The sequence below is a fragment of the Sarcophilus harrisii genome, chromosome 2, assembly GCF_902635505.1.
Source record: "Sarcophilus harrisii chromosome 2, mSarHar1.11, whole genome shotgun sequence".
Taxonomy (NCBI): domain Eukaryota; kingdom Metazoa; phylum Chordata; class Mammalia; order Dasyuromorphia; family Dasyuridae; genus Sarcophilus; species Sarcophilus harrisii.
Window position 1 is genome coordinate 491089239 of NC_045427.1, and position 26316 is coordinate 491115554.

Here is a 26316-nt window from a genome sequence, read left to right on the forward strand (position 1 = left end):
AAATAAGATACTCATTCCCAGTAAGATTAGAAAGCATAGGAATAAATGAGCTTTCCTTAAAATGTTAGGTAGTATTCATTTAAAAATCATCAACATATATTGTCTGCAATGGGAATTAGCTAGAAGCCTTCCTTTAGTTTTCAGTATTATACTAGAAATGCTAGCTGTAGAAAAGAGAAGAAAAATAAATAGAAGAAATTAGGCAGTGAAGAAACAAAACTCACACTGTTTGCAAATGATATGATATAGTTGGAGGATCCTAGGAATCAACTAAAAAATTAGTTGAAATAATTTTTTATTATAGCTTTTTATTGACAAAACATATTCATGGTTAATTTTTCAACATTGACCCTTGCAAAAACTTCTGTTCCAACTTTTCTGCTCCTTCCCTCCACCCCTTCTCCTAGATGTCAGGGAGTCCCATACATGTTAAATATGTTAAAGTGTGTTAAATACAATATATGTATTTATTTATACAGTTGTCTTGCTATACAAAAAAAAATTGGATTTAGAAAAAAGGTAAAAATAACTTGGGAAGAAAAACAAAAATGCAAGCAAGCAATAACAGAAAGAGTGTAAATGCTATGTCGTAGTCCACACTCATTTCCCAGGGTGAAAGAATTTGAAAGAATACATTCTTTCACTGGGTGTAGCTGGTTCTGTTCATTACTGATCAATTAGAACTGATTTGGATCCTCTCATTGTTGAAGAGAGCTACATCCCTCAGAATTGATCATCATATAGTGTTGTTGTTGAAGTATATATAATGATCTCCTGATTCTGTTCAATTCACTTAGCATCAGTTCATGTAAGTCTCTCCAAGCATCTCTGTATTCATCCTGTTGGTCATTTCTTACAGAACAATACTATTCCATAACATTCATAAACACAATTTATTCAGCATTTTCCAACTGATGGGCATCCATTCAATTTCCAGTTCCTTATCACTACAAAAAGGGCTGTTACAAACATTTTTGCACATACAAGTCCCTTTCCCTTCTTTAATATTGCTTTAACACTGCTGGATCATAGCTTGACAGTTTTTTGAGTATAGTTCCAAATTGCTTTCCAGAATGGTTGGGATCCATTCACAACTCCACCAATGATGCATCAGTGTCCCATTTTCCCACATCCCCTCTAACATTCATCATTACCTTTCCCTGTCATCTTAGCCAATCTGAGAAGTGTGTAGTGGTATCTCAGAGCTGTCTTAATTTGTATTTCTCTGATTAATAAAGATTTGGAGTATCTTTTCATGTGGCTAGATATAGTTTCAATTTCTTCATCTGAGAATTGTCTGTTTATATCCTTTAACCATTTATCAATTGGAGAATTGGCTTGATTTTTTATAAATTAGTGTGAATTCTCTATATATTTTGGAAATGAGGCCTTTATCAGAACCTTTGTCTGTAAAAATGTTTTCCCAGTTTTTTGCTTCCCTTCTAATCTTGTCTGCATTAGCTTTGTTTGTACAAAAACTTTTAAACTTAATATAATCAAAATTTTCTATTTTGTGATCAATAATGATCTCTAGTTCTTCTTTGGTCACAAATTCCTTCTTCACCTACAAGTTTGAGGGGTAAACTATCCTATGTTCTTCTAATTTATTTATAATCTCATTCTGTATGCCTAGATCATGAATCCATTTTGACCTTATCTTGGTGTACGGTATTAAGTGTGGGTCCATGCCTAGTTTCTGTCATACTAATTTCCAGTTTTCCCAGCAGTTTTTGTCAAACAGTGAATTCTTATCCCAAAAGCTGGGGTCTTTGGGTTTGTCAAACACTAGATTACTATAGTTATTGATTATTTTGTCCTATGAACCTAACCTATTCCACTGATCAACTAGTTCTATTTCTTAGCCAGTACCAAATGGTTTTGGTGACCACTGATTTATAATATGGTTTTAGATCTGCTACAGCTATGCCACCTTCATTTGATATTTTTTTTTCATCAGAACCCTTGAAATTCTTGACCTTTTGTTCTTCTAGATGAATTTTTTTGTTTTTTTTTTATAGGTCAGTAAAATAGTTTCTTGGGAGTTTGATTGGTATAGCACTAAATAAATAGATTAGTTTAGGTAGTATTGTCTTTATTATATTCTCTCGACCTATCCAAGAGAAACACTTCAATTATTAAAATTCATGGAGAATGCAGATGCTCAAAAAATAGGTTTTGTTGATTCTTTGGATGGATTTTAATGAATAGTCACTGACAAATCAGAAAGGTGTGATGGTTCCAAAAATAATAATATGCTATTTAACTTCTCCCTATACCCCTATTGCCCCATTGTATGACAAGCATTGTGTAAAAAAAAGATCAGTTTTCAGTGTCACACTGATCTCAAGATATATAGAGAGACAGATTTTAGGAGAGGAATACACATTCTAACCAGCTTCACTGGGTGATTGAAGGGAAAGCCCTGTGCAAGTCTTTCAAGATGAAGGTCCTTTTTCTAACCATAGCACTAAGTCTGTTCTCCATCCTCCATGCTGAAGAATCAAACTCTTCTGGAGAATTGGGGGTAAGATTGCATTGGGACGTCTTGTGGATTGGAGGGGGGGGCCTATATGCTAGAAAGAGGCTATCATTTCAAAATTATAACCTCCTGGGTTCTTTTAGGAGGATGTGGGACCCCATTCTACAAGGGGCAGCGACTTTAGAGCCATGACTTAACTAGACAATATTAAATTGAGTATGTGTAGAAAGTAAATATCGAAGCAAGGATTTTATTCATCTTTTGCTGGAACTGGAAAGGGATACAATCCAGATAATTTTGTCCCCAAACAAACGTTCCAAACAAATCATATTCCAAAGTGGAATTAGGTCTCAAAGGATTCAAAGTCACTATCTCTAGGGATTTAGTTTGTGGATTCAAAGCCAAATCTCTGCTTCAAATTGTGTCATGGAACACTTGGGGTAACTTTATTATAGGTTTGGATGTTTGGTTAAAGCCATTGACCTCTTCCTGACAACTTCTCATTTGCCCATTACTCTACCCAGGTTCATTATGATGCCTGATGTAGAGGTTAGGGCAATTTTTGTTTAAGTTAGGGTTATGGTCAAAGAAGGGACCGAGTATAGAAGTGCTTATCTGAGAAAATTTGTGGAGGGGAGAGACCTCTCTCCTTCATTTTTCCTTCCTCAAGCCCTGGCAACAAATTGTGATTCTCTCTAGGGTATATACCATATAAATGCTATTGTGGCAAACAAGGAAGTTCCTGAGGAGAAAAAGCCTGAGGCCTTCTCACCTATTACTATCTTCCAACTTGATAATGGTAATGTGGAGGCCAAATTTACCATTGAGTAAGTAGCCTGTATAAAACAGCTCTATCAGCTTGTTTATTCTTTTATAACCTCTGTTTAAGGACTCCACCTAGAGCTGATAATTCTATATTCTCTGCTCACTTAACCTGATCACTTAGTAGTTATGTTTTTACCTATTAATATGAAGATTAGGCTTATTTTTGCCACCAATGGGTGAAATGTTTCCTTAGAACCATTAGTTGACTTTCTGAGTAATTGTCTAACTGCTAGTTCCCACACAGTCTCAGGCTTCCTCTAATTTCCCTCATTTCTTCTGTCAGTCCCTTCATCACACCAGTTATCATCGTAGGTTTTACATTTCAGCCTACTCATTCCATGCGTCTTTCATCATTTCCCTTAGAGTTACCTGTGATTTTTATTCCTTAGAGATCATGGTATTCTAAGATTCCCAGATGTTTCGCTTGACCTCCAGAATATCTGATGGTCAAAAGATGGATGGGAAAAAATACAATTATTTATGAGTGGAAATCGAGTACAGAATTGTGTATTGATCTGCTTGTGCTGTATTTTCCTCAATTGAGAACTGGATCAGGAGCAAGGAAGTGAAGCCACCTTTCAAAATTTTTGATGACATTACTTCTTATCTCCAGTAAAACTATTCCTATATCTTCTGTTTCTCAGGAAGAATGGCAAGTGCAAAGAAATTATAGTGCTAATGGAGAAAACAGAAAATGCCAATGAATACATCATACGTAAGTAACCCCAATGCCACATTAAAGGGACTGTATTAAGGAATCACAGGTCTCAGAGATGATTTGAATTGTAGCCCTAATGTCCAAAGTCTGAGTCTGCTTGACAGCACTTGGACAGTTTTCCCCATGACATGGACTGAATTAGTCTGTCTTCCTGTAGACATGATTGACTATATCTCTGGGCCCAACTTAGCTCAGGGTGGCAAAGGCAGGCTAGGCAGCTACCCTTATCTTTTGCATTGGGAAACCATAAGAACACATCCTTAGCCTCTATCCCTGGCTCTGAAATATTCACCACTAGATGTTCTTTAAGTAAAGACATTGTTTCATGGAGGCTAGTCTAAGGATTCCCATGTGTAATTAGGAAATACAGGAGGCAAAAGGGTACATTAACATGCTGATACCAAGAACGTGAAGAGTGCTTCTTAGAGGGATGGGTAAGGGTGGTGTACTACAGCAGAGATGGGTGTCTGGGACTCTGGAATTAGGAGGGTGGAAGAGATGCCAAGAATAAAATTAAACTGTCTCAGAATTCTGTTGATGGTGAAGATGGAAGAATCCATTTATATACTGAACAGAGTAGATCATGAAGCATGTCCTAAAGACCAGATATTTCCCTCATTCAAATGTATTAATTAACTTTAATATTCAGAGAATCATACTGTTCAATGAATAAGGGGCAAAATTCAAATAAGACTTCATTCCTATTTAAGGCATAAGCAGATTGGATCTGACTTATGATTTAACTGGCATCAGGAATTTTCAATGACTGAACTCTCTGTATCAATGAAGATCAGCATCTGCTCTCCAACATACAGTCTTAGAGAGTTACCTGGGTCCCTGAGAGGTTAAGTGAATTGCTCAGAGTGAGAGCAAGGTTTTGAACTCAGATCTAACCAAGGTTAGGTCTCTATCTATTACTTTATTTCTGACTCAATTAATTAACCTTATTGAACTTCTGTTTCCTTATCTTTAACATGAGGAATTAGATTAAATGTTTTTAAGGTTCTTGAAAATTCAAAGTCATTGCATCCTGTGGTCTTATAACAGACAATATTACATAATTTCAATGGTAAGTTGGAAAACAAAATGCTATATATATGGCTGAAGGGGAAGCTGTCCTAACAATTCTCTTTTGTGATCCTTGGAAGCTGGCTATTTAGAAAAACACCAAATCTAAAGCTTGCCTCAGTCTCTTCCCAAAAGGTATTTTCTAAGAAGACTAAGAACGCTGAAATTATATTTTCCACTGCTTCTCCACAGAGGGGAACTTCCAGCATTCACACAAAGTGCGTGTAACCCAAACCTCTGTGCCAAATAATTGGATTTTTGAGTGTGAAGGCCACTTCCATGGGAAACATTTCAAAGCGGTTAAACTTTTGAGTAAGTACCACGCAATTCTGTGCATCCAGCAAGAGAACAATATCAAAATATGGGGCAACTACTGGAATCTGCCCATGTGGATTCCCCCAAAGAGGGGGTGGGGAGAATTTCTCTCCTCTTCATCCATTTTGAACTTGAAATAAATAAAAATCCAGAAAAGAGGCTAGGGGATTCCATGAACTACCTCAAAGATATTATCTGTTGCATGTTGATGGTAACATACGTCTTATTAAGTAACAAATTTCCTAGTTGCAGCTACTGACTCAATTTGTCTTTAATGAGACAGTATGAGAGAAATCCTGATTTGAACAAAGTAGGAGAAGGAGGGAGAAGGCAAACATACATCAGTGTTTTCATTCCTTATCCTTTTTGCCACCACTTTTCTTGAAATTTAGGGCATTAGGACTTTTTTAAAAATGCAAGTGTGAGAGATTTATATAGGCATTTTCCATAAGATGATGATGGGGAGCATTGGAGGTAGGGAATTAGTTAGCAGAATATAAAGAATATTACATTTCCCCTAAGTTCTCTTCTGTTGTTTCTTTATGCTGTCAATTCAATTTGCTAGACCAGAGATTTGTCTGTTATAGAAATAAGGATCAGAGAAGGGTCTAGTGAGAACTAGTAATTTATTCAGCCTGATCTCTCCCTGCAGGTCCAAAGACAGAAGCGGACCCTCAAGCTATAAAAGAATATCAGGAGATCGCAAAAGAGAGAAGCTATGATGAAAGTAAAATCATTTTCCCTAAGCAAGGAGGTAACAGCAATGGAGTTTTGACTCTACCCTCCCTTGTCCCTTAATCTTCTGTTCTGTACTCACTCCCTTCCCCTTCCATTCTACTTATTTCCTCACCTTAGCAGCTGTTCTATCCTAACTTCTTTGCAGACCATATCTAATTGCTTAAACCATTGTTCAGCTGGGGAGCTTTGTGGTAGCAAGTGCTTTTGGCAAGGAAATGCATTCACACATGTCTTTGTTTCTGCAGACGCCTGTGTCCCAGAACATGATTAAGGTAGGTGATCTTTAAAGTCTTCTAAGAGCATGTTCCAGAATAACTTAGATCTAAACATTAGCTGAATTAGTCCAGATTTGTTGTTCAAGAAATAAGACCATAGAAGGTCTAGTGTAGAACTAGTATCTTATATCACCTAGACTCTTGAGGATAAGACAGAAGCCATAAGCTTAAAAAACAAAATAAAACAAATAGCAATGCAAATAAAATTCATTTCCTTGAAAAGTGCAGTAAAGCAATGCTTTTGAACCTCTTGTACCCTTAATTGGTCTGACCAACTCCATAAATACTTCCATTCTCTTATGTAATTCATTAGAACTGTATTACTTATCCTGATTTTGCTAGACAATAAAATCTTAACCATGTCAATGGACTTGTGAATCAGAAATGCCATTTCTTGTCCAAGGAAATGATTCAACAAAGTCCTTATCGATTTCTTCAAGCCAGTTCCCAGAACATGATCTAATATTATCTTTAACTAAAATGCTCAGATATAATGATCTAAACAATTACTGAATTTGCCATTGGTTTGAGCTAGCTCATAGGTTAGAAATTTCAATAACTGAGGATGAATGACATTAAACAGAATAGTAAAACAGAAAGCATATTTAACCATTCCTTAGATTGCCTAAAATCTCTAGATTTAGCAAATGCGCTTCTAGAAACCTTATGTTATCTAATTAGGACTGTAGCCAAAATTCTATTATATTCCTTATCAACTTCTAGGACTATTGCACTAACTCATTCACACTTAGATGTCTATTACTGATTGAAACAATACTCTATGCATCGTAGCAATTGGAATCAGAAATCCCATTTCACTATTCCTAGATGATCAACAATCCATATTATTGAGTTTCTTTCACACCCTGCACTTATTATTTCTACAAGACATAAATTGAATACAGATATTGACCAAGTCACTCTTTGCAGATTACGGACAAATGAATAAGAAGTGGGTAACAACTAGAATTTCAATTCATCTTGTACCTCAGCTTAGATCAGAAAGATAAACCTGACTTATCCGAAGGTTGATTCTGAGAGTTCTAAGTGATGTTCATCAAGTTCTATGTAATTCAAAATAGCTCAGTGAAAAGTAAAAATTAGGACAGTCCAAAGGTTATAAATAAAGCAACTATATTTGTGTTCCAAAACACCAAAATTGAATATTTGAATCCCTTATCAGTAGAGGATGGGCTAAGTTTTACACTAAATTTGTAAGCATCAATTTTCAAAATAGTAAGCTACCAGAACATGTTTCTTCCTTTACTCTCTGCTTTCCACCCCCCAGGAAGGCTCCTAATAATGTCTCAATGTTTCCTTCTAATTCCCCCTCCATTGGATAGTGACCATGATTTCTTCATCCTCAGCTGAATTTTCTTCCAAGCTTGATTTGAGAGTGCATTTTCAGCCATTTACTCTGGGAAATTATTCTATTGCTTGTTTTGGGTGCAATCCTGCTCTATTACAAACTCCTAACTAAAAAGTACTTTTAAAAAATTGTCTCTGATAATTATATTTACATCATCTTTTATTTTATTCTAAATCCTCAGTACTATGACTCCCAAACTTATCATCCAATTGAAACGACTCTCTTCAAAGTTATCAGTGATCTTTCAATGGCCACGTCTAATGACACTTTTTCATCCTTATCCTTTTTGGCTTCTCTGCAACTGTTGACAATGTTGATCACTTTCTCTTCCCGTATTCTTTCTTCTTTTAAACTTTTCATGACACTGTTCTCTCTTGATTCTCCTCCTGCCTATTTGACTACTCTTTTTCAATATCCTTGGTTGCATCTTTATCCATGTCATTTCCACTAAAACTCAAATAACTCCAAAGGCTTTGTCAGTCAGGCAATAACCGTTTATTAAGTGCTTACTATGGGTTAGACACTGTGCTAAACACTGAGGATACAAAGAAAGATAACAACAGGTGCTCATTACTCACAACTAATGGTAGAAGATAATAGATAAAAAGAAGTTAAAGGGAGGTGACTATCCTCCAAAGTGGAGGCAAGTTGGAATCTAGAGGAGGTAGACAGGTTAACAATGAAGGGATGGCTAGCTTGATCACCTTCTTTAAATGGAGGCTCTGAAAGGAGCTTTTTCTCTTCTATCCTTCACCTCTAATTTGAAGAAGGAAGGAAGTTCTGGTGGCAGGACAGTCCTGATGAGGTGTGAGTTTCAGGATTAATGTGACCCTGCAGGGAGATGAAGTTCCTGGGGACATGATGAAGTTCAGAAGAGTATATTTAGGTGCGAAATGAAGGGGTGGCTTATTGGATGCCCTCCTTAAATGAATGATCTGGAGACTCTCTATCCTATACTCTTTTCTCCTTTTTTCTATGATGGCATTTGGTTGGATTTCATCAGCTTCTATGGAGATAGTTATCTCTATACCAATTATTCTCAGGTCTATATGTCCCAACCTTCCTCAAAATTCTAGTCATTAATCATCAACAAACTTTTAGAAATATCAGCTGGTTGTTGTCTTGAAGCATTTTAAACTCTCCAAATTCAAAACTGAGCTTATTATCTTTGCCCACAAACCCTTGTCTTTCTGAATTTCCTTACTGCTTTTTAATAATAGAGTCACATAGGCTGATACTTTTTGTGAGGTAGTGTAATGTTTGGGCTAGCTTTCTGGAAGTGCTTGGGATCAGCCCAAGTTGTTTATCTTAGTGGAGAAGTGATGAAGGCAGGAGAGTTACATGGCTGGTCAAAGATGGAATGTATCTTTGAGTCCTTCTTAGCCCTTATATACCTTACTGTAATTACATTATATACAGCATGCTGATTATATGTGAACTAGAGAACCATTACATCACCATACTAAGTGCTAAGTATATATGTGAACTAGAGAACCATCATCTCATTAATTCCACCAAGTCCACACCTTGTTTCAAGGATACTTCTCCAGAGTTCTGACTCTCTACAAGGTATGCCTATGTTCAGATGTAGAATAGTCAGGAGAAAAATGCAAATATTAACAGATGCAGGAAGATCAGTTTTGGATTCTGATAACTCAGAGGGCAAGAAATCAAACTGGGAGATCAGGAATTATGAATCCAGTCAAAGGATTTGTTCCACAAAGTGTTGGGAACCCATGGTTTTGATTTTATATTCCTAGGAAGGAAGGAAAGAAATTAGGATTTACGATAGGAAATAGTAATTTTGCTAAGTGGTTTTGCAATAATATCTTTGATCTTCTTACTAATTCTGAGAGGTAGGTGCAGTTATTTCTCCCATTTTACAGTGATAAAACTGAGGCAGATAGTGACTTACACATGACTCCAGGATTATACAGTAAATATCTGGGACTGGATTTGAAGTTGCATCTTCCTCACTCCAAATCTAGAACTCTATCTACTGCACTGCCTGAAGTTGGCAACCTCAGTTTTATCATTGTCTTTTTACTTTTACTCACACTTTATCTCTAATCCTTTGCCAAATCTTGTTTCAACCTTCAAAACATTTTTCATATATGCTCTCTTTCCTCTATTTCCAACCAACAACCTAGTGGTCTCCCTACGGGGAAATCTGCATTTATTATGTGCTCCTTTGTTCCGGCAATTGTACTAAGTTCTGTACAAATTTTACCTCATTTGATTCTCACAACAATTCTGTAAAATCAATGCTATATTCATCTCCATTTTACATTGAAGAAACTGAGGCAGACAGAGTTTAACTGACTTTACAAAGACCACCTCCCTAGTAAATATCATATTTAAACTCAGGTCTTCCTAACTCCAGGGCCAGCTCTAAATATTTCTCACTTGGTCTTTTTAATATCCTTCTCACTCATTTCTCAATTCTCAGTTCTCTCCCAACTCTAATCCAGTTTTCACTCAGTTGTCAAAGGGATTTTTTAAAAAATGCGTGTCTGATTGTGTTATCTTCCCTTACTCAGGAAACACTGGGGAGATAACATCTGTTATCTCCAGGATAAAATGTAAAATGCTGTATTTGTCACTTATAGCCTTTTACAGCAAGAACCCTGGTTCACTGATTGATGTATTTGGTCACACACACACACACACACACATATATGGTCTCCAATATAATGAGACTATAGGAAAAGCCCTAAACTTAATAATTCTAATAAACATTATCTTCTTCCATATAGTTCTCTTCATAATTATTCCAATATACTTGCCATTATCCACAGCATGCCAGGACCTCATGGGTTTCCAAATTTTGTGGAACAGATTCTTTGACTGGGTTCCTAATTCCTGATCTTCTGGCTTGATTTCTTGTCCCTTGAGTTAGTTATCAGGTTCTGAAACTGACCTTTCTATCTCTATTAATACCTATAATTTTTCCTTGACTTTTCTGTGTCTGAACATTGGCCTCCCTCACAAAAAGGATCTGATTATGTTACTCCTGTCTCATCAAAATCCTAGCACTGGGACCTCTTGCCAATTAAAGTCCAATGGCATAGTAGGGAAGTTGAGTGCGGGCATTTTAAGAAGGTGGGACAACAAATGTAACAAACCAGAGAGGTTAGAATATATATGATCTATTTGGGAAACATTAATGTAACCAGCCTGGATGGATGAGGGAGATCATGTTGGAAACATGGAAGTCCAAGTAGAGCAAAGAAGTAAATTTATTCCACAGAAACAACTTAGGATTTTTAATTGACTGCAGCTATGTGGAGCAATGGAGAGAGTGCTGGGCCTAGAGTCAGGAAAGTTCATCTCCCTTAGTTCAATTCTCCTTTAGACATTTACTGGTTGTGTCACCGTTTGCCTTTGTTTTCACATCTGTAAAATGAGCTGGAGAAAGCAATGGCAAACCACTCTAATATTTTTAGTAAGAAACCCCAAATGAGGTAATGAAGAATCAGATATGACTGAAATGACCGAACAACAAGAGCAACCACTATCACCACCACAAAATGGTTTAGCTAATTGAGGGACTTACAAAGAATTATCCCCAGCATCATGGTACTGAGGAACAGAAGAATTAAAAGAGAATAAATTGGAAGGGAATACAAACTTTTAGGAGCTTTTTAGTAGCCTCTCCAAAATAAAATTTTTCTGTTTGATCCCTGTCACACCCTGAATCACACAAGTCACATTCAATTCTGTTTATTTCAGGCTGATAGAGTTCATTTCAATTCCATATGCATTTCCTGATATTCTATTATGAACTCAGGCTTCTGTGAACCTTTGGGGACATAAAACTAGGGCAGAATACCTGGTATTTCCTTTACAGAGGATCATAGCCTTACAGGCAAGGAGACAAAAACAAATGCCAAATGAGTGACACATCCAGCAAGTGGTCACTGGTGCGCTGAGAAGACATGATCATTGTGATTTGGTAGAGATGTATAATCAATCCTTTGTTAAACACTTTCTATATGTCTGACTCTGTGCTAGGTGCTGGAGACACAAATACAAAGAATCAAAAAGTACTTCCTCTCAAGGGAAATCTTTACTAGGATGAGATTAGAAATGGATCTTAAGGAGAGGGGAAAGTTAGATGGACAGAAAATAAAAAGAAGTTATACCTTGAGCAAAAGTAAGAAAGGGGTAATATGCCAGATATATTCAGGGGACAATCAGGAGTCAGGGGTCTCCATAGGTGGAGAAGAAAGTTCATAGAGGGATATATTGGCTACACATAGAGGAGATACAAGAAACAAAACAAAAATGCGTTTTGGATCCAGATAATGGGCATCAGACTAGAGTTTGGAACTCAGTCTGTGGATAATCTACTCTTAGACATGAAGGGACCTCAGAAGCCAGGCAGATCTCATCCTGAATAAGATGAATTTTGAGGTCATGTTGTGATCAACAAATAGAAAGCTGCATCTTTTCTCTGATCCTTATATACTCTCAAAATTCTCTCAAATAAGAATTAAGAACACCAGGAAAAGTAATTGCAGATGTCTCTGCATTTCAAGACACAAAGAACTCAATGAGGTAATGGTGAATTAATAACAGGGAAGCCTGATCTCTAATACTCAACAGAATAATAACTTATTCAGAACCCCCTCCCCTACCAGACCACATGCTGCGGCAGGACCACATAACAGGAGTCACAGGCTTTTGCTGTGGGATCTGTTCAGCAAATTTCCTCCTCTTGCTATAGTCTGGCAACACATCTTCTCCTGCCCTGGTGCCATCATTCCCAGCAGCACATAATAGAACTTGACTCTAAGCCCCCCAAACCTTAGAATGGGAGGAGATAGAGGTATAGCAAAAGTTGAAGCATGTTAAACCAAAAGAACAGAGATAACTGGGGAAGGGTATCTGGGTGTACAAGTATGGATGAGAGTGCATGGGGAAGAGGGGGCTGCAGGTTGCAAGCTGGAATCGTTTTTTCACCCTCCAGAGAAATCTGGGGAAAGGAGTGAGATTGGTGAAAAGTGAATAGGTAGAGAGAGATTTGACTTTGGGACCTGCAGAAGGTAATCTGCCATCAAAAACAGAAAGTAAACCTTAGAGACTGAATTACCAAAAATATCAGATAGAACATAACTTAATTCAAGACATTGAATATAAGCAGATAAACCAACAGGGAATATGGCCTTCATATAATCAACTCTAGATACTAGAGCCATCTGGTGAACATCTGTGAAGTAGAAGGCCCTGTGGATTTCCAAGAAAGCAAAGAACTAAAACAAAATGCTCCTGATGTTTTCAAAAAGAAATAAGAATAATATTAGAATAAGCTTGCACAGCAGAATTAATTGACTGAGTAGACAAATCCACAGTGATGAGTTTCTTCCAAGAAACAAAAATCAAAACAATTGGAGTACAAATACACAGAAAGGAAGGACGATATAGAAGAAAAGCAAAAAAGGAATAACATTAAAAGAATACATGATTTTTATACAAGCAAATTTTACTGATCTTAAACACAGATTGTGCAGAGACTATCCAAAGATCACTAAATAAAATAAAGTGCTTATTATAGAATCCACATATTTATTTATTTATTTTTGATTAGGCATTATTTCAGAACTTCTGAACAGATTTCTCATATTATTTCCAGCATTATGATGTTCAAGGTTTTTCACTTGTTTTCTAAGCAATCTATGATCTTCCATTGTTGTCATATTTTGAAGATTAATACAACTGTATCCCTCAAATAATATTTTATCTATCAACTTGTTTTTTTTCCTGTTCATAACCACTTCCCTAAAAAATTTTACCTTTACCTATGATACCCAATTCATCCAGATCCAGGGAGACTACCCAAAATTATAATATCAGAATTTTCCTTTCAATAGTATACTTTGGGGTATACTCTCCCCTCTAGTAGGGATACCCTTTTCATTGGAGCACCCCATTTTTGTTGAGTGGCCCCATCTCTTTATGTTTCTCAACATAGCACTGACCTTATGTGAGTTAAACTCTATGTTAGTGTGTATATCTGAGTTGTGTTTTAGATCCCCTTTTTGTCTTTGCCCTTTCTCCTTTTCTCCATTGCTTGCAATAAAGTTTTGCATTGACTCCCATTGTTATTCAACACTTGAACTCACTAAGAGATTATTTTTCCCAGAGTCTCACACTGGCCCATGGACCTTTCCTTACACATAAATTAGATATATTTGGATTGACTATTTCATCTACACTGGGGGAATCTGGTACCGAAAGCCCAGTTGTAGAAAGCAAAGTCAGAATCCTATATCCTCTCAGGAAGGACTCCCTTATTTTAAAGGACTATCTCAAAACAGAGGGATAGATTAACCCTCTTTAACCTTCAGGTTATACTGCACCAGAATATATACAATAAATATAATACCTTGAAAAAGACTTGAAATTAGTTTATAGAAGTGAGCATTAAGACTATCAGCCCTAATCTTATAACAATGGTTTCCACACATAGATTTTTGCAAGCTACAGCTTCCCTTAAGGAGATACTATCATGGTGGTTTGAAGACCACCAGGCCCAATATTATCACACCCCTCCTTTTCCTTCATTTTTTCCTATGGCCAAGGCCCCTAGTTCTTGAACTTGACACACAGAAGTCACCTGCTCAACACAAGAACCCTACTTTGCCAGTATGGACTCTGTGGAAATTAAAAAAAAAAAGATTCTGCACCCAAAAGGAAACCACACACACAAAAAAAAATTTGAATTATGTATTGCCAGGAGCAAAGAAGCTCAGGATACAATCCAAGGTGCCAAAGTGCAAATCCAGGCATAATAAGGCATAATAAACAATGAAAAAAAGATGAATATTCAATAAAAGAGAAGTATTTGAAATAGTTCTATATTTAAAAAATCCTCAAGCAATTATAGTTAAGTCTGATATAATGCTTATTTTGAAAATGCATATTTATTTTGACATGATTGCTAGATTAGGGGATTTTATCATAATTAGAAATTTGCATTTGCATAATGCTTTTTTTTTTCCTGAGAAAAATAGCAAGACAGTGCAAAAATTGCCCCACTTCACAGTGAGTCCCACACTGCAGCCCTTCTGATGCTCACTTCTAAAAGCTAACTTTGGGTCTTTTTCAAGGTAAAGTACCATATTTATTGTATATCTTCTGGTGCAGTAAGAGATACAGACAGAAGAGGGCTGGTCTGCTTTCACCTCTTCACCCACATTTCACATTGATCAAAGTCTGGGTCCTCCAGTTGAGACCTATCAAGATTACCTTCTAGCTACACTATTTTATCAGCCCTGACTCCACAGAAACCTGGGACACAGGATGAGCAACAATCTGAGGCTAAGGATACTGTTAGCCCTTAATATGGTATTTATGCATTTCTTAATAATTTAACAAGTATAAAAATGGGCTACCATTTTTATTAGGTTTCATACTTTTTAATGTACAAAATGTACAAAAACTTCTGAAAAGTAGATTACGCTAACTAATGGTATGTGGAATATGTGCATACTTAGAGACAACACATAATCCAGTAGATCTGAAAGAACAGCTCTTGTTGCCAGAGAACTCAACAGGTATCACAGTCAAATAGCAACCCTGATTGAAAAAAGGCTGACAAATGAAGGCTAGCTTATTTAAGTAGGATCTGGATACACACTTTTCCGGAGTGGCTACAGTGAAAGGGACATCATGAAGCTGGTGTAGGTTTTGTAATCAAAACTAATATAATAAATAAATTCACATGGCTTCTAAAGGAGTGAATGACACGCATGGCAATGTGATTGCCACTTGCAGGAAAATGCCATGCTACCATCATCAGTGTCTATGCTCCTACCATAACGAACCCTGATGAGGTCAAAGATAAATTTTATGAAGACCTGGAGACACTTATTATCAAAGGAAGACAAACTTATAATTTTGGGTGAGTTTAATGTTGCCTAGCAGAGAATCCTTGGGAAGAAGGAAGTTGGAAACAGCAACAGCAATGGTCACTTACTATGGAAAACTTGTGCATCTCATGATCTCATCACCAACACTGTATTCCTTTTACCTACACACAATAATGTGTATTATATGATATGAAATATCATATGAATATGAAAGTGACCAAGGCAATGTGAAGTACAGAATGCTGGACTGAATATAAACTTAACCTCTTCAACCTGAATATTTTCATTCAACAAAAGTGACCTCCCCGAGGCAAAAAGAAGAATTAAAGTCAACCAATTAGAATGCTTCTCTGACATGGAACAGTTTGTTGCAATTTGGAACGCAAGTTGATCCAACACACAACTGACAATAATGGAGCAGAAAAGGAGTGGGTAATTTTCAGAGATTTGGTGTACAACATCACATTTGCTCATCTCAGTCAGAATATTTGTAAAACTCAAGACTGGTTTGATGAAATAATGGGGAAATTCAGAAGCTGCTAAATGAAAAATGAGAGCTCCATAGGATGTACCAATAGATATAGATAGTTCATCCATTCATCAAAAATAAAGTACAATCAAGACTTAGAGAAATGCAGGATTCTTGGCTCATCAGTAGGCAGATGAAAATTCAGTTTTTATGAGTTGGTTTTTGATGTTGATGAAGTTGGTTGAGTTACATGGCCCTAACTTCATTTTCCCATCAGTTCTGTGGTTTTCATTGCTCAGCTTTGCATATTGAGGTGATTTTTAGGAATTCATTTTGATGTTAAACAGAACTGACTATTTGCTTTTCAAGCACCTCAGACAACAGAAGTTCAAGAAAGGTAAATAAAGACAGTGTCTTCTTAGGAAAGCAAGGATAACAAATTATTCCATAAAATAAAGTAAAAACTAAAAAAAAATTAAAACAACAATGATAATAAAAGAACAACATGAAAAAACTAATAAATTTTATTCTAAAAGAAGATATAGATGAAAGTAGAACTTAAATGGAAGTAATTATGGTGGAGGAACACCTACTTATGAATTAGTATTTTTGTTTTGTTTTTAATTTTTAATCTTTTTATTTAGTTCCAAATTCTCTCCTTCTCTTGAGATGTCAAGAAATATGAAATCCATTATACATATAAAGTCATTCAAAATAAATGTTCACATTCACCATGTTGCAAATTTAACAAGTATTGCACTATATGCAGAAGTCCATTGCTTCTCTATCTGGAAATAGATAGCATTTTTCATCATTTTGGTATTGTGGATCTTTATGTTGATCAGAGTGGCTAAGTCTTTCATAACTGATTATTATTACAATTTTGCCATTTGAATGCACAGTTCTAGTTTTGCTCACTTCCCTTTGCACCAGTTCATGTCTTTTTCAGGTTTTTCTCAAACCATAGTGTTTGATATTTCCTACAGCAGATTATGATGTTCCATCATAATCACATGCCACAACTTGTTCAGTCATTTTTAAATTGATGAGGATTTCCTCCCTTTCCAACTCTTTGCTTCCAGAAAAAGAGCCATATATTTTTGTATATATGGGTCCTTTTTCTTTTTCTTTGATCTCTTTGTGTTACACTTGATGCTGTAATAGTTGTTTCATTAAAAGGTATGCATGGTTTTATAGACCTTTGAACATAGTTCCAAATTATTCTCCAGAAGGGTTAGACTGATTCACAGCTTCATGTACCTATTTATTTATTTATTTTACTATATCTCCTATAGTATTGTCATTTTCCGTTTTTGTCATCTTAATAAATTTGAAGAGCATGTAGTAGTACCTAAGAACTGTTTTAAGTTGTTTTTCCCCTAATTATTAGGTTCATTATTTACCTGATTATTAATCTTGACAACTGATAGCTCTGGGATTTTTTTTCCTGAAAACTGCTTGTAATATCCTTTGACCATTTATCAATTGAGAAATAGTTTATTTTTGTAAATTTGGATCACTTCTCTGTAAATTGAGAAATGAGACTTTTATCAGAAAAACTTACTATAAATTCTTCCTTTCCCCAAGTTTCTTGCTTTTTTCCTTCCAATTTTGACTGCATTGGTTTTGTTTTGAGCAAATATTTTTAAATTTCATGTAATCAGAATTATTTATTTTACCTTTTATGATCCTCTCTATCTCTTGTTTAGTCATGCACTCTTCCCTGATCCATAAATTATTTTTTCCATGCTGCATTAATTTTCTTAAGATGAAATTTTTTGAGTCTAAATCATATACTTATATTGAGTTTGTCTTGGTAGAAGATGTTGATCTATGATTAGTTCTGCCAGACTATTTTCCAGTTTTTCTAACAGTTTTTGTAAAATAGTGAATTCCTGCCTGAATAGTTGAGATCTTTGGGTTTGTCAAACACCAGGGTGTTGCGCTCATTACTTTTGTATATACTATACCTAATTCATTCTATTGCTCAACCACTCTATTTGTCATCCAGTGCCAAATTATTTTAATTACTATTACTTTGTATAATAATTTGATATTTGGTACTGCTAGTCCTCCTTCCTGAAAATTTCCTCCCACATTGATTTTTTTCATATTATTGACCTTTTGTTTTTTCAGATGAATTTTGTTACTATTTTTCTAGCTCTTTATAGTAGTTGTTTGGTAGTTTGATTGTATGTCATTAAATAAATTAATTGAGATACTATTCTAATGTTTATTCTATTTCTGTTTTTTTTAGTTGAATGTCCAGTTTGTTGATCTGCTCTTTTTGTCTTTATTGATATGTTAGAGATATAATTTCTTCTCTTAATTACAGCTTTGATTGAATACCACAAATTTTGGTATATTGTCTTAGTGTAGTCATTTTGTTAATGAAGTACTGTTCCCATGATTTGCTCTTTTAATCACTAATTCTTTAGAAATACATTACTTAGAATTCAATTAATTTTTACTTTGTTTCAAAAGTCCATAATTGAATGTAATTTGTATTGAGTTATAGTCTGAAGAAAAGTGTATTCAAGATTTCTGCCTTTTTGGTGAGTTTTTATGTTCTAATATATAGTTCATTTTTTTATAAAGGTGCTATGTACAGTATATTATGCATATGTACAATATACATGTACAGTAGACATATTTCTTTCTATTCCCATTCAGTGTTCTCCAGAGTTCGATTATACCTAACTTTCCTAAAACTTTATTCGTTTCCTTAAATTTCTATTTGTTTACTTTATGGTTAGATTTACCTAGATCTGAGATGGGTAAACTGAAGTTCCCCACTACTATGGTTTTACTAAGTTTTTGTTCTAATTGTAACTCATTTAACTTTTCCTTCAGCAATTTGAATGCTGTACCATTTAATATATATAAATTCATTATTGATATTAATTAATGGTCTATAGTCCATTTCCAAGAATATCTCTTTTAATTAGATGCATTTTTACTTATGTCTCCCTTAATCTATCTCTCCTTTTATCACCCCATCATTTTTTACTTAGCCTTTCCCCTCCTACTTCTTTGTTATTTGAACTGCTATATCTAATTACATGTGCATATATGTTCTTCCCTCTTTGAACTATTTCAGTGAACAAGTATTGCCAATTTGCCTCCCTCTATTATCACCTTCATTGTAAAAATTATTTGTACTCCTTATGTGAGATGATTTCCTCCAATTTTTGTTCTCTCTGTCTTTTCTCTTTCTTATTCTTCTATTCTTTCAACATAATAGATTCACACCTAGATGCTCTAACTAGATTTGTAACTTATGACAATATTCGAATGATGACGGTATTCTTAGGGGTTATGTATATCAACTTCCCATATGAAAATATAAGCAGTTTCGTTAAATTTTTTATGGTTTCTCACTTATGTTTACCTTTTTATATTTCTCTTGAGTCTTGCATTTGAATGTCAGAGTTTTTATTTAGTTCTGGTCATTTCACCAGAAATGCTTGGAAGTCTTCTATTTAATGAAACATTCATTTCTCCCTATAAAATTATACTTAGTTTAGCTAGGTACATTGTTCTTGGTTGTAGTCTTAGTTCCTTTGCTTTTTGGAAAATCATATTCTAAGTTATTCTAAGCACTCCATAATGCTATGGTTATATAGTTGCTGCTAAGTAGTGTGTGATCCTAACTTTGGCTCCACACAATTTGAACTATTTCTTTCTGGCTGCTTGCAATGTTTTCTCCTTGACCTGAAGGGTCTGCATTCCTCTGAGTGTTCATGTAGGCATTTCTTTCATGAAATGAATGGAGGATTCTTTCAATTTCTATTTTATCCATTGATTCAAAGATAGTTGTCCTTCATAATTCCTTAAAATATGATCTCTAGCCTCTTTTTTAAAGTCATGGCTTTTAGGTAGTCCAACAATTCAGATGTCTCGCCTTCTATGACCTCATGGTATAGATCATTTCCCCTGTCTTGATATTCCAGATGTCTCACCATCTATGGCCTGGTGGTTCAGATGTCTCATCTTCTGTGTAATGGTCCAGATATCTTGCCTGCCGTGGCCAGGTGGTCTAGATCATGTTCGGCGTCTTGGTGTTCCAGATGTCTCGCCTTCCATGGCCTGGTGGTCTAGATTGTGTCCCGCATCTTGGTGTTTTAGATGTCTCACTTTCCATGGCCTGGTGATCTGGATGTCCCATCTTCCATAGCCTCATGGTTCAGATGTTTTGCCTTCTGTGGCCTGGTGGCCTAGATCATTTCCCATGTCTTGGTGGTCCAGATGTCTCGCCTTCTGTGACCTCATGGTTTAGATCATTTTCTGTGTCTTGGTGTTCCAGATCACCCACCTTCCATGGCCTGGTGACTTTGATGTCTCGCCTTCCATGGCCTGGTGGTCCAGATGTCACCCCTCCCATGGCCGGTGGTCTGGATGTCTCTCCTTCCATGGCCTGGTGGTCCAGATGTCTTACCTTCCATGGCCTTGTGGTCTAGATAATTTCCCACATCTTGGTGGTCCAGATGTTTTGCCTTCAGTGGCCTTGTGGTCCAGGTGTCTCATTTTCTGTAGCCTCATGGTCTAGATCATTTCCTGCATATTGGCATTCCAGATGTCTTGCCTTCTGTGGCCTGGTGGTCTGGTTGTCTCCCTTCCTGTGGCCTGGTGGTCTAGATCATTTTCCGCATCTTGGTGTATCAGATGTCTTGCCTTCCATGGCCTGATACTCCAAATGTCTCACCTTTCATGGCCTGGTGGTCTGGATGATTCACCTTCTGTGGTCTCATGGTCTAGATCATTTCCCACGTCTTGGTGGTCAGATGTCTTGCCTTCCATGGCCTGGTGTCCAGATGTCTCACCTTCCGTGGCCTGGTGGTCTAGATCATTTCTCCCATCTTAGTGGTCTAGATGTTTTGCCTTCTGTGGCTTCATGGTCCAGGTGTCTTGCATTCTGTGGCTTCATGGTGTAGATCATTTCCTGTGTCTTGGTGTTCCAGATGTCTTGCTTTCCCTGGCCTAGTGGTCTGGATGTCTTGTCTTCCATAGCCTCATGGTCCGGATGTCTTGCTTTCTGTGGCCTGGTGCTCTAGATCATTTCCTGTATCTTGGTGTTCCAGATGTCTTGCCTTCTTTGACCTTGTGGTCTAGATTATTTCCCGCATCCTGGTGATCCAGATGTCTTGCCTTCCATGGCCTGGTCCAAATGTCTCACCTTCTGTGGCTTCATAGTTTGAATGTCTCACTTTTTGCGGCCTGGTGGTCCAGATGATTCTCCTTCTGTGGCTTTGTGGTCTAGATCATTTCCTGCATCTTGGCATTCCAAATGTCTTGCCTTCTGTGGCCTTATGGTTTGGATGTCTCACCTTTTATGGCCTGGTGGTCTGGAGGATTCATCTTTTGTAGCCTCGTGGTCTAGATCATTTCCTGCATCTTGGCAATCCAGATGTCTTGCCTCCTGTGGCCTAGTGGTCTGGCTATCTTGCTTCCTGTGGCCTAGTGGTCTAGATCATTTCTCGTGTCTTGGTATTCCAGATGTCTCGCCTTCCATGACCTGGTGAACCAGATGTCTCATCTTCCATGATGTTGTGGCCTAGATCATTTCCTGCATTTTGGTGCTGCAGATGTCTCACTTCTTGTGGCCTGCTGGTCCGAATGTCTCGCCTTCCGTGGCCTCGTGGTCTAGATCATTTCTTGTGTTTTGGTGTTCCAGATGTCTTGCCTTCCATGGCCTTGTGGTCTAGATCATTTCCTATGTCTTGGTGCTAGCGAAGTATTGCCTTTCGTGGCCTGGTTTCCAGGTGTCTCACCTTCTGTGGCTTGATTGCCTGGATTTCTCCCCTTCTGTGGCCTCGTTGTGTAGATCATTTTCCATGCAACTATTTTCTAGATTTTTCTACATCCCCCAATCCAGAAAAACCATTTTCTATATTTTTCTAGAACGTCAATCTAGAAAAATCTTTTCTAGATTTGTCTAGAGCCTCAATTCAGAAAGAACCCTTTTCTAGATTTTTCTAGAGCCTCAATTTAGAAAAATTCTTTTCTAGGTTCTTTTCTAGATTCTCAATCCCAAAAAACTCTTTCTAGGTTCTTTTCTAGATCCTCAATCCAGAAAGGCTTTTCTAGACTTTTTTCTAGAGTCTCAATAAGAAAACATTTTTCTAGAGCCTCAATCCAGAAAAATTCTTTTCTAGATTTTTCTAGAGCGTGGATCCAGAAAAACCCTTTTCTAGATTTTTCTAGAGCCTCAATAAAAAAAAAAACCCTCTCTGACAATTTTCTAGAGCCTAAATCCAGAAATTTTTTCTAGATTTTTCTAGATTCTCAAACCAGAAAAACTCCTTTCTAGATTTTTTTAGAGCCTCAATCCAGAAAACATTTTTCTAGATTTGTCCTTGTAGTCTAGATCATTTCCCGTGTCTTGGTGTTCCAGATGTATTGCCTTCTGTGGCCTGGTGGTCCAGGTGCCTTGCCTTCCATAGCCTCATGGTCCATATGTCTCACCTTCTGTAGCCTCGTGGTCTAGATCATTTCTTGTGTCTTGGTGTTCCAGATGTCTTGTCTTCCATGGCTTCATGGTCTGGATGTATTGCCTTCCGTGGCCTGGTGGTCTAGATCATTTCCCACGTCTTGGTGTTCCAGATGTCTTGCCTTTCATGGCCTTGTGTTCTAGATCATTTCCCACATCTTGGTGATCCAGATGTGTCATCTTCCGTGCCAATGATCTGAATGTCTCACCTTCTGTGGCTTGGTACTCTGGACGTCTCCCCTTCTGTGCCCTCATTGTATAAATCATTTTCCACAAAACTATTTTCTAGAAACCCTTTTCTAGATTTTTCTAGGACATCAATCTAGAAAAATTCTTTTCTAAATGTGTCTAGAGCCTCAATTCAGAAAAACCATTTTCTAGATTTTCCTAGAGCCTCAATTCAGAAAAATTCTTTTCTAGGTTTTTTATAGATCCTCTATCCCGAAAAACCCTTTCTAGGTTCTTTTCTAGATCCTCAATCCAAAAAGTCTTTTCTAGACTTTTTTCTAGAGTCCCAATCCAGAAAACATTTTTCTAGATCCCCAATCCAGAAAAAACTTTTTCTAGATTTTTATTGAACATCAATCTAGAAAAATCCTTTCTAGATTTGTCTAGAGCCTCAATTTAGAAAACCATTTTCTAGATTTTTCTAGAGCCTCAATCTAGAAAAATTCTTTTCTATATTTGTGTAGAGCCTCAATCCAGAAAATATTTTTCTAGATTTGTCCTTGTAGTCTACATCATTTCCTGCATCTTGGTGTTCCAGATGTATTGCCTTCTGTGGCCCCATGGTCTTGATGTCTCGCCATGAAAGGCCTCATGGTCCAGATGCCTTACCTTCCATTGCCTCGTGGTCTAGATCATTTCTCACGTCTTGGTGTTCCAGATGTCTCATCTTCAGTGGCCTCATGGTTTGGATGTCTTGCCTTCTGTGGCATGGTTGTGTAAATCATTTCTCATATCTTGGTGTTAAAGATGTATTGCTTTCTGTGGCCTGGTGGTCTAGATAATTTCTTGCATCTTGGTGTTCCAGATGTTTCGCCTTTCATGGCCTGGTTGTTTGGATGTCTTGCCTTTTGTGGCCTTGTGGTCTAGATCATTTCCCGTGTCTTGGTGTTCCCAATGTCTTGCCTTCCGTGATCTGGTGTTCCAGATGTCTAGCCTTCCATGGCCTGATGTTCCAGATGTCTCATCTTCCATGGCTTCATGGTCCGGATGTCTCGCCTTCCATGGCCTTGTGGTCTAGATCATTTCTCATGTCTTGGTGTTCCAGATGTCTTGCCTTCTGTGACCTGGTGAACCAGATGTGTCATTTTCCATGGCGTTGTGGTCTAGATCATTTCCTGCATCTTGGTGCTGCAGATGACTCGCCTCTTGTGGCCTGCTGGTCCGAATGTCTTGTCTTCCATGGCCTGGTGGTCTAGATCATTTCCCACGTGTTGGTGTTCCAGATGTCTCGCCTTCTATGGCCTTGTGGTCCAGGTGTCTTGCCTTCCATGGGCCACATGGTCTAGATCATTTCCTGTGTCTTGGTGTTCCAGATGTCCTGCCTTCTGTGGCCTGGTGGTCTGGTTGTCTCCCTTCCTGTGGCCTGGTGGTCTAGATCATTTTCCACATCTTGGTGTATCAGATGTCTTGCCTTCCATGGCCTGGTGGTCCGAATGTCTCACCTTTCATGACTTCATGGTCTAGATCATTTCTTGCATCTTGGTGTCCCAATTGTCTTGTCTTCCATGGCCTGGTGGTCTAGATGTCTCATCTTCAGTGGCCTCATGGTCTAGATCATTGGAATCAGTGTCCTAGTTTTCCCACATCCCCTCCAACATTCATCATTATTTTTTCCTGTCATTTTAGCCAATCTGACAGGTGTGTAGTGGTATCTTAGAGTTGTCTTAATTTTTGTTTGTCTGATCAATAGTGATTTGGAACACCTTTTCATATGGGTAGAAATAGTTTCAATTTCATCATCTGAAAATTGTCTGTTCATATCCTTTGACCATTTGTCAATTGGAAAATGGCTTGATTTCTTATAAATTTGAATCAATTCTATATATTTTGGGAATAAGGCCTTTATTAGAACCTTTAACTGTAAAGATATTTTCCCAGTTTATTTCCTCCTTTCTTGTATGCATTACTTTTGTTTCTACAAAAACTTTTTAACTTAATATAATCAAAATTTTCTATTTTTTGATTAATAATGATCTCTAGTTCTTTTTTGGTCACAAACTCCTTGCTCCCTCATAGGTCTGAGAGGTAAACTATCTTATGTTCCTCTAATTTATTTATAATTTCATTTTTTTATGATGTATAAAAATGCTAATGATTTATGTGGATTTATTTTGTAACCTGCAACTTAGCTAAAATTATAAATTGTTTCTAATAGCTTTATAGTAGAATTTCTGGGGTTCTCTAAGTATATCTTCATATCATCTGCAAAGAGTGATAATTTGTGTTCCTCATTACCTACTCTAATTCCTTTAATCTCTTTTTCATCTCTTATTGCCAAAGCTGGCATTTTTAAGACAATATTGAATAGTAATGGTGATATTGGGCAACCTTGTTTTATTCCTGATTTTGTTGGCAATGGTTCCAATTTATCACCATTATATATGATGCTTACTGATGGTTTTTAAATAGATGCTACTAACTATTTTAAGGAAACATATTTATTCCTACACTCTCTAGTGTTTTTTAATAGGAATGGGTGTTGGATTTTATCAAATGGTCTTTCTGCATCTATTGAGATGATCACATGGTTTTTGTTAATTTGGTTATTGATATAGTCAATTATGCTAATAGTTTTGCTTATATTGAACCAGCCCTGCATTCCTGGTATAAATCCTACTTGATCATGGTGTATTATCCTGGGGATGATTTTCTGCAATCTTTTTGCTAATATTTTATTTAAGATTTTTTGCATCAGTGTTCATTAGGGTTATTGGTCTATAATTTTCTTTTTCTGTTTTCATCCTATCTGGTTTAGGTATCAGTACCATATCTGTGTCATAAAAGGAATTTGGTAGGACTCCTTCATTCCCTATTTTTCCTAATAGTTTATATAGCATTGGAGTTAATTGTTCTTTAAATGTTTGGTAGAATTCACATGTAAATCCATCTGGTCCTGGAGGTTTTTTTTTAGGGAGTTAATTAATAACTTGTTCTATTTCTTTTTCTAAAATGGGTCTATTTAACCAATTTACTTCTTCTTCTGTTAATCCGGGCAACCTATATTTTTGAAGATATTCATCCATTTCATTTAACATCAAATTTATTGGCATAAATATGGGCAAAGTAACTCCTAATTATTGCTCTAATTTCTTCTTCATTAGTGGAAAGTTCTCTCTTTTCATTTTTAAGATAATTTGATTTTCTTCTTTCCTTTTTCTATTCACATTTACCAAGGGTTTATCTATTTTGTTGTTTTTTCATAGAACCAACTCTTAGTTTTATTTATTAATTCAATAGTTTTTTTACTTTCAATTTTATTAATTTCTTCTTTTATTTTTAGAATTTCAAGTTTAGTGTTTGATTGGGGTTTTTAATTTTTTCTTTTTTTAGCTTTTTTAGTTGCAAGCTTAATTCATTGATTTTCTCTTTCTCCATTTTATGCAAGTAAGCCTCTAGAGAGATAAAATTTCCCCTTATTACCACTTTGGCTGCATTCCACACAGTTTTGTATGTTGTTTCATTATTGTC

The 26316-nt window shown here is 36.6% G+C and overlaps 1 protein-coding gene across 1 annotated transcript; it reads left to right on the forward strand.

Annotated features, from left to right (window-relative positions):
• The first annotated feature begins 2440 nt into the window (after positions 1 to 2440).
• On the forward strand, positions 2441 to 24044 carry LOC116421012 (late lactation protein B-like). Its single transcript, XM_031949336.1, has 7 exons — positions 2441 to 2524; positions 3179 to 3306; positions 3949 to 4019; positions 5283 to 5402; positions 6058 to 6159; positions 15567 to 15693; positions 23894 to 24044. Exons 1-7 carry the CDS (start codon positions 2441 to 2443, stop codon positions 24042 to 24044), a joined length of 783 nt encoding a protein of 260 aa, XP_031805196.1.
• Positions 24045 to 26316: the final 2272 nt, after the last annotated feature.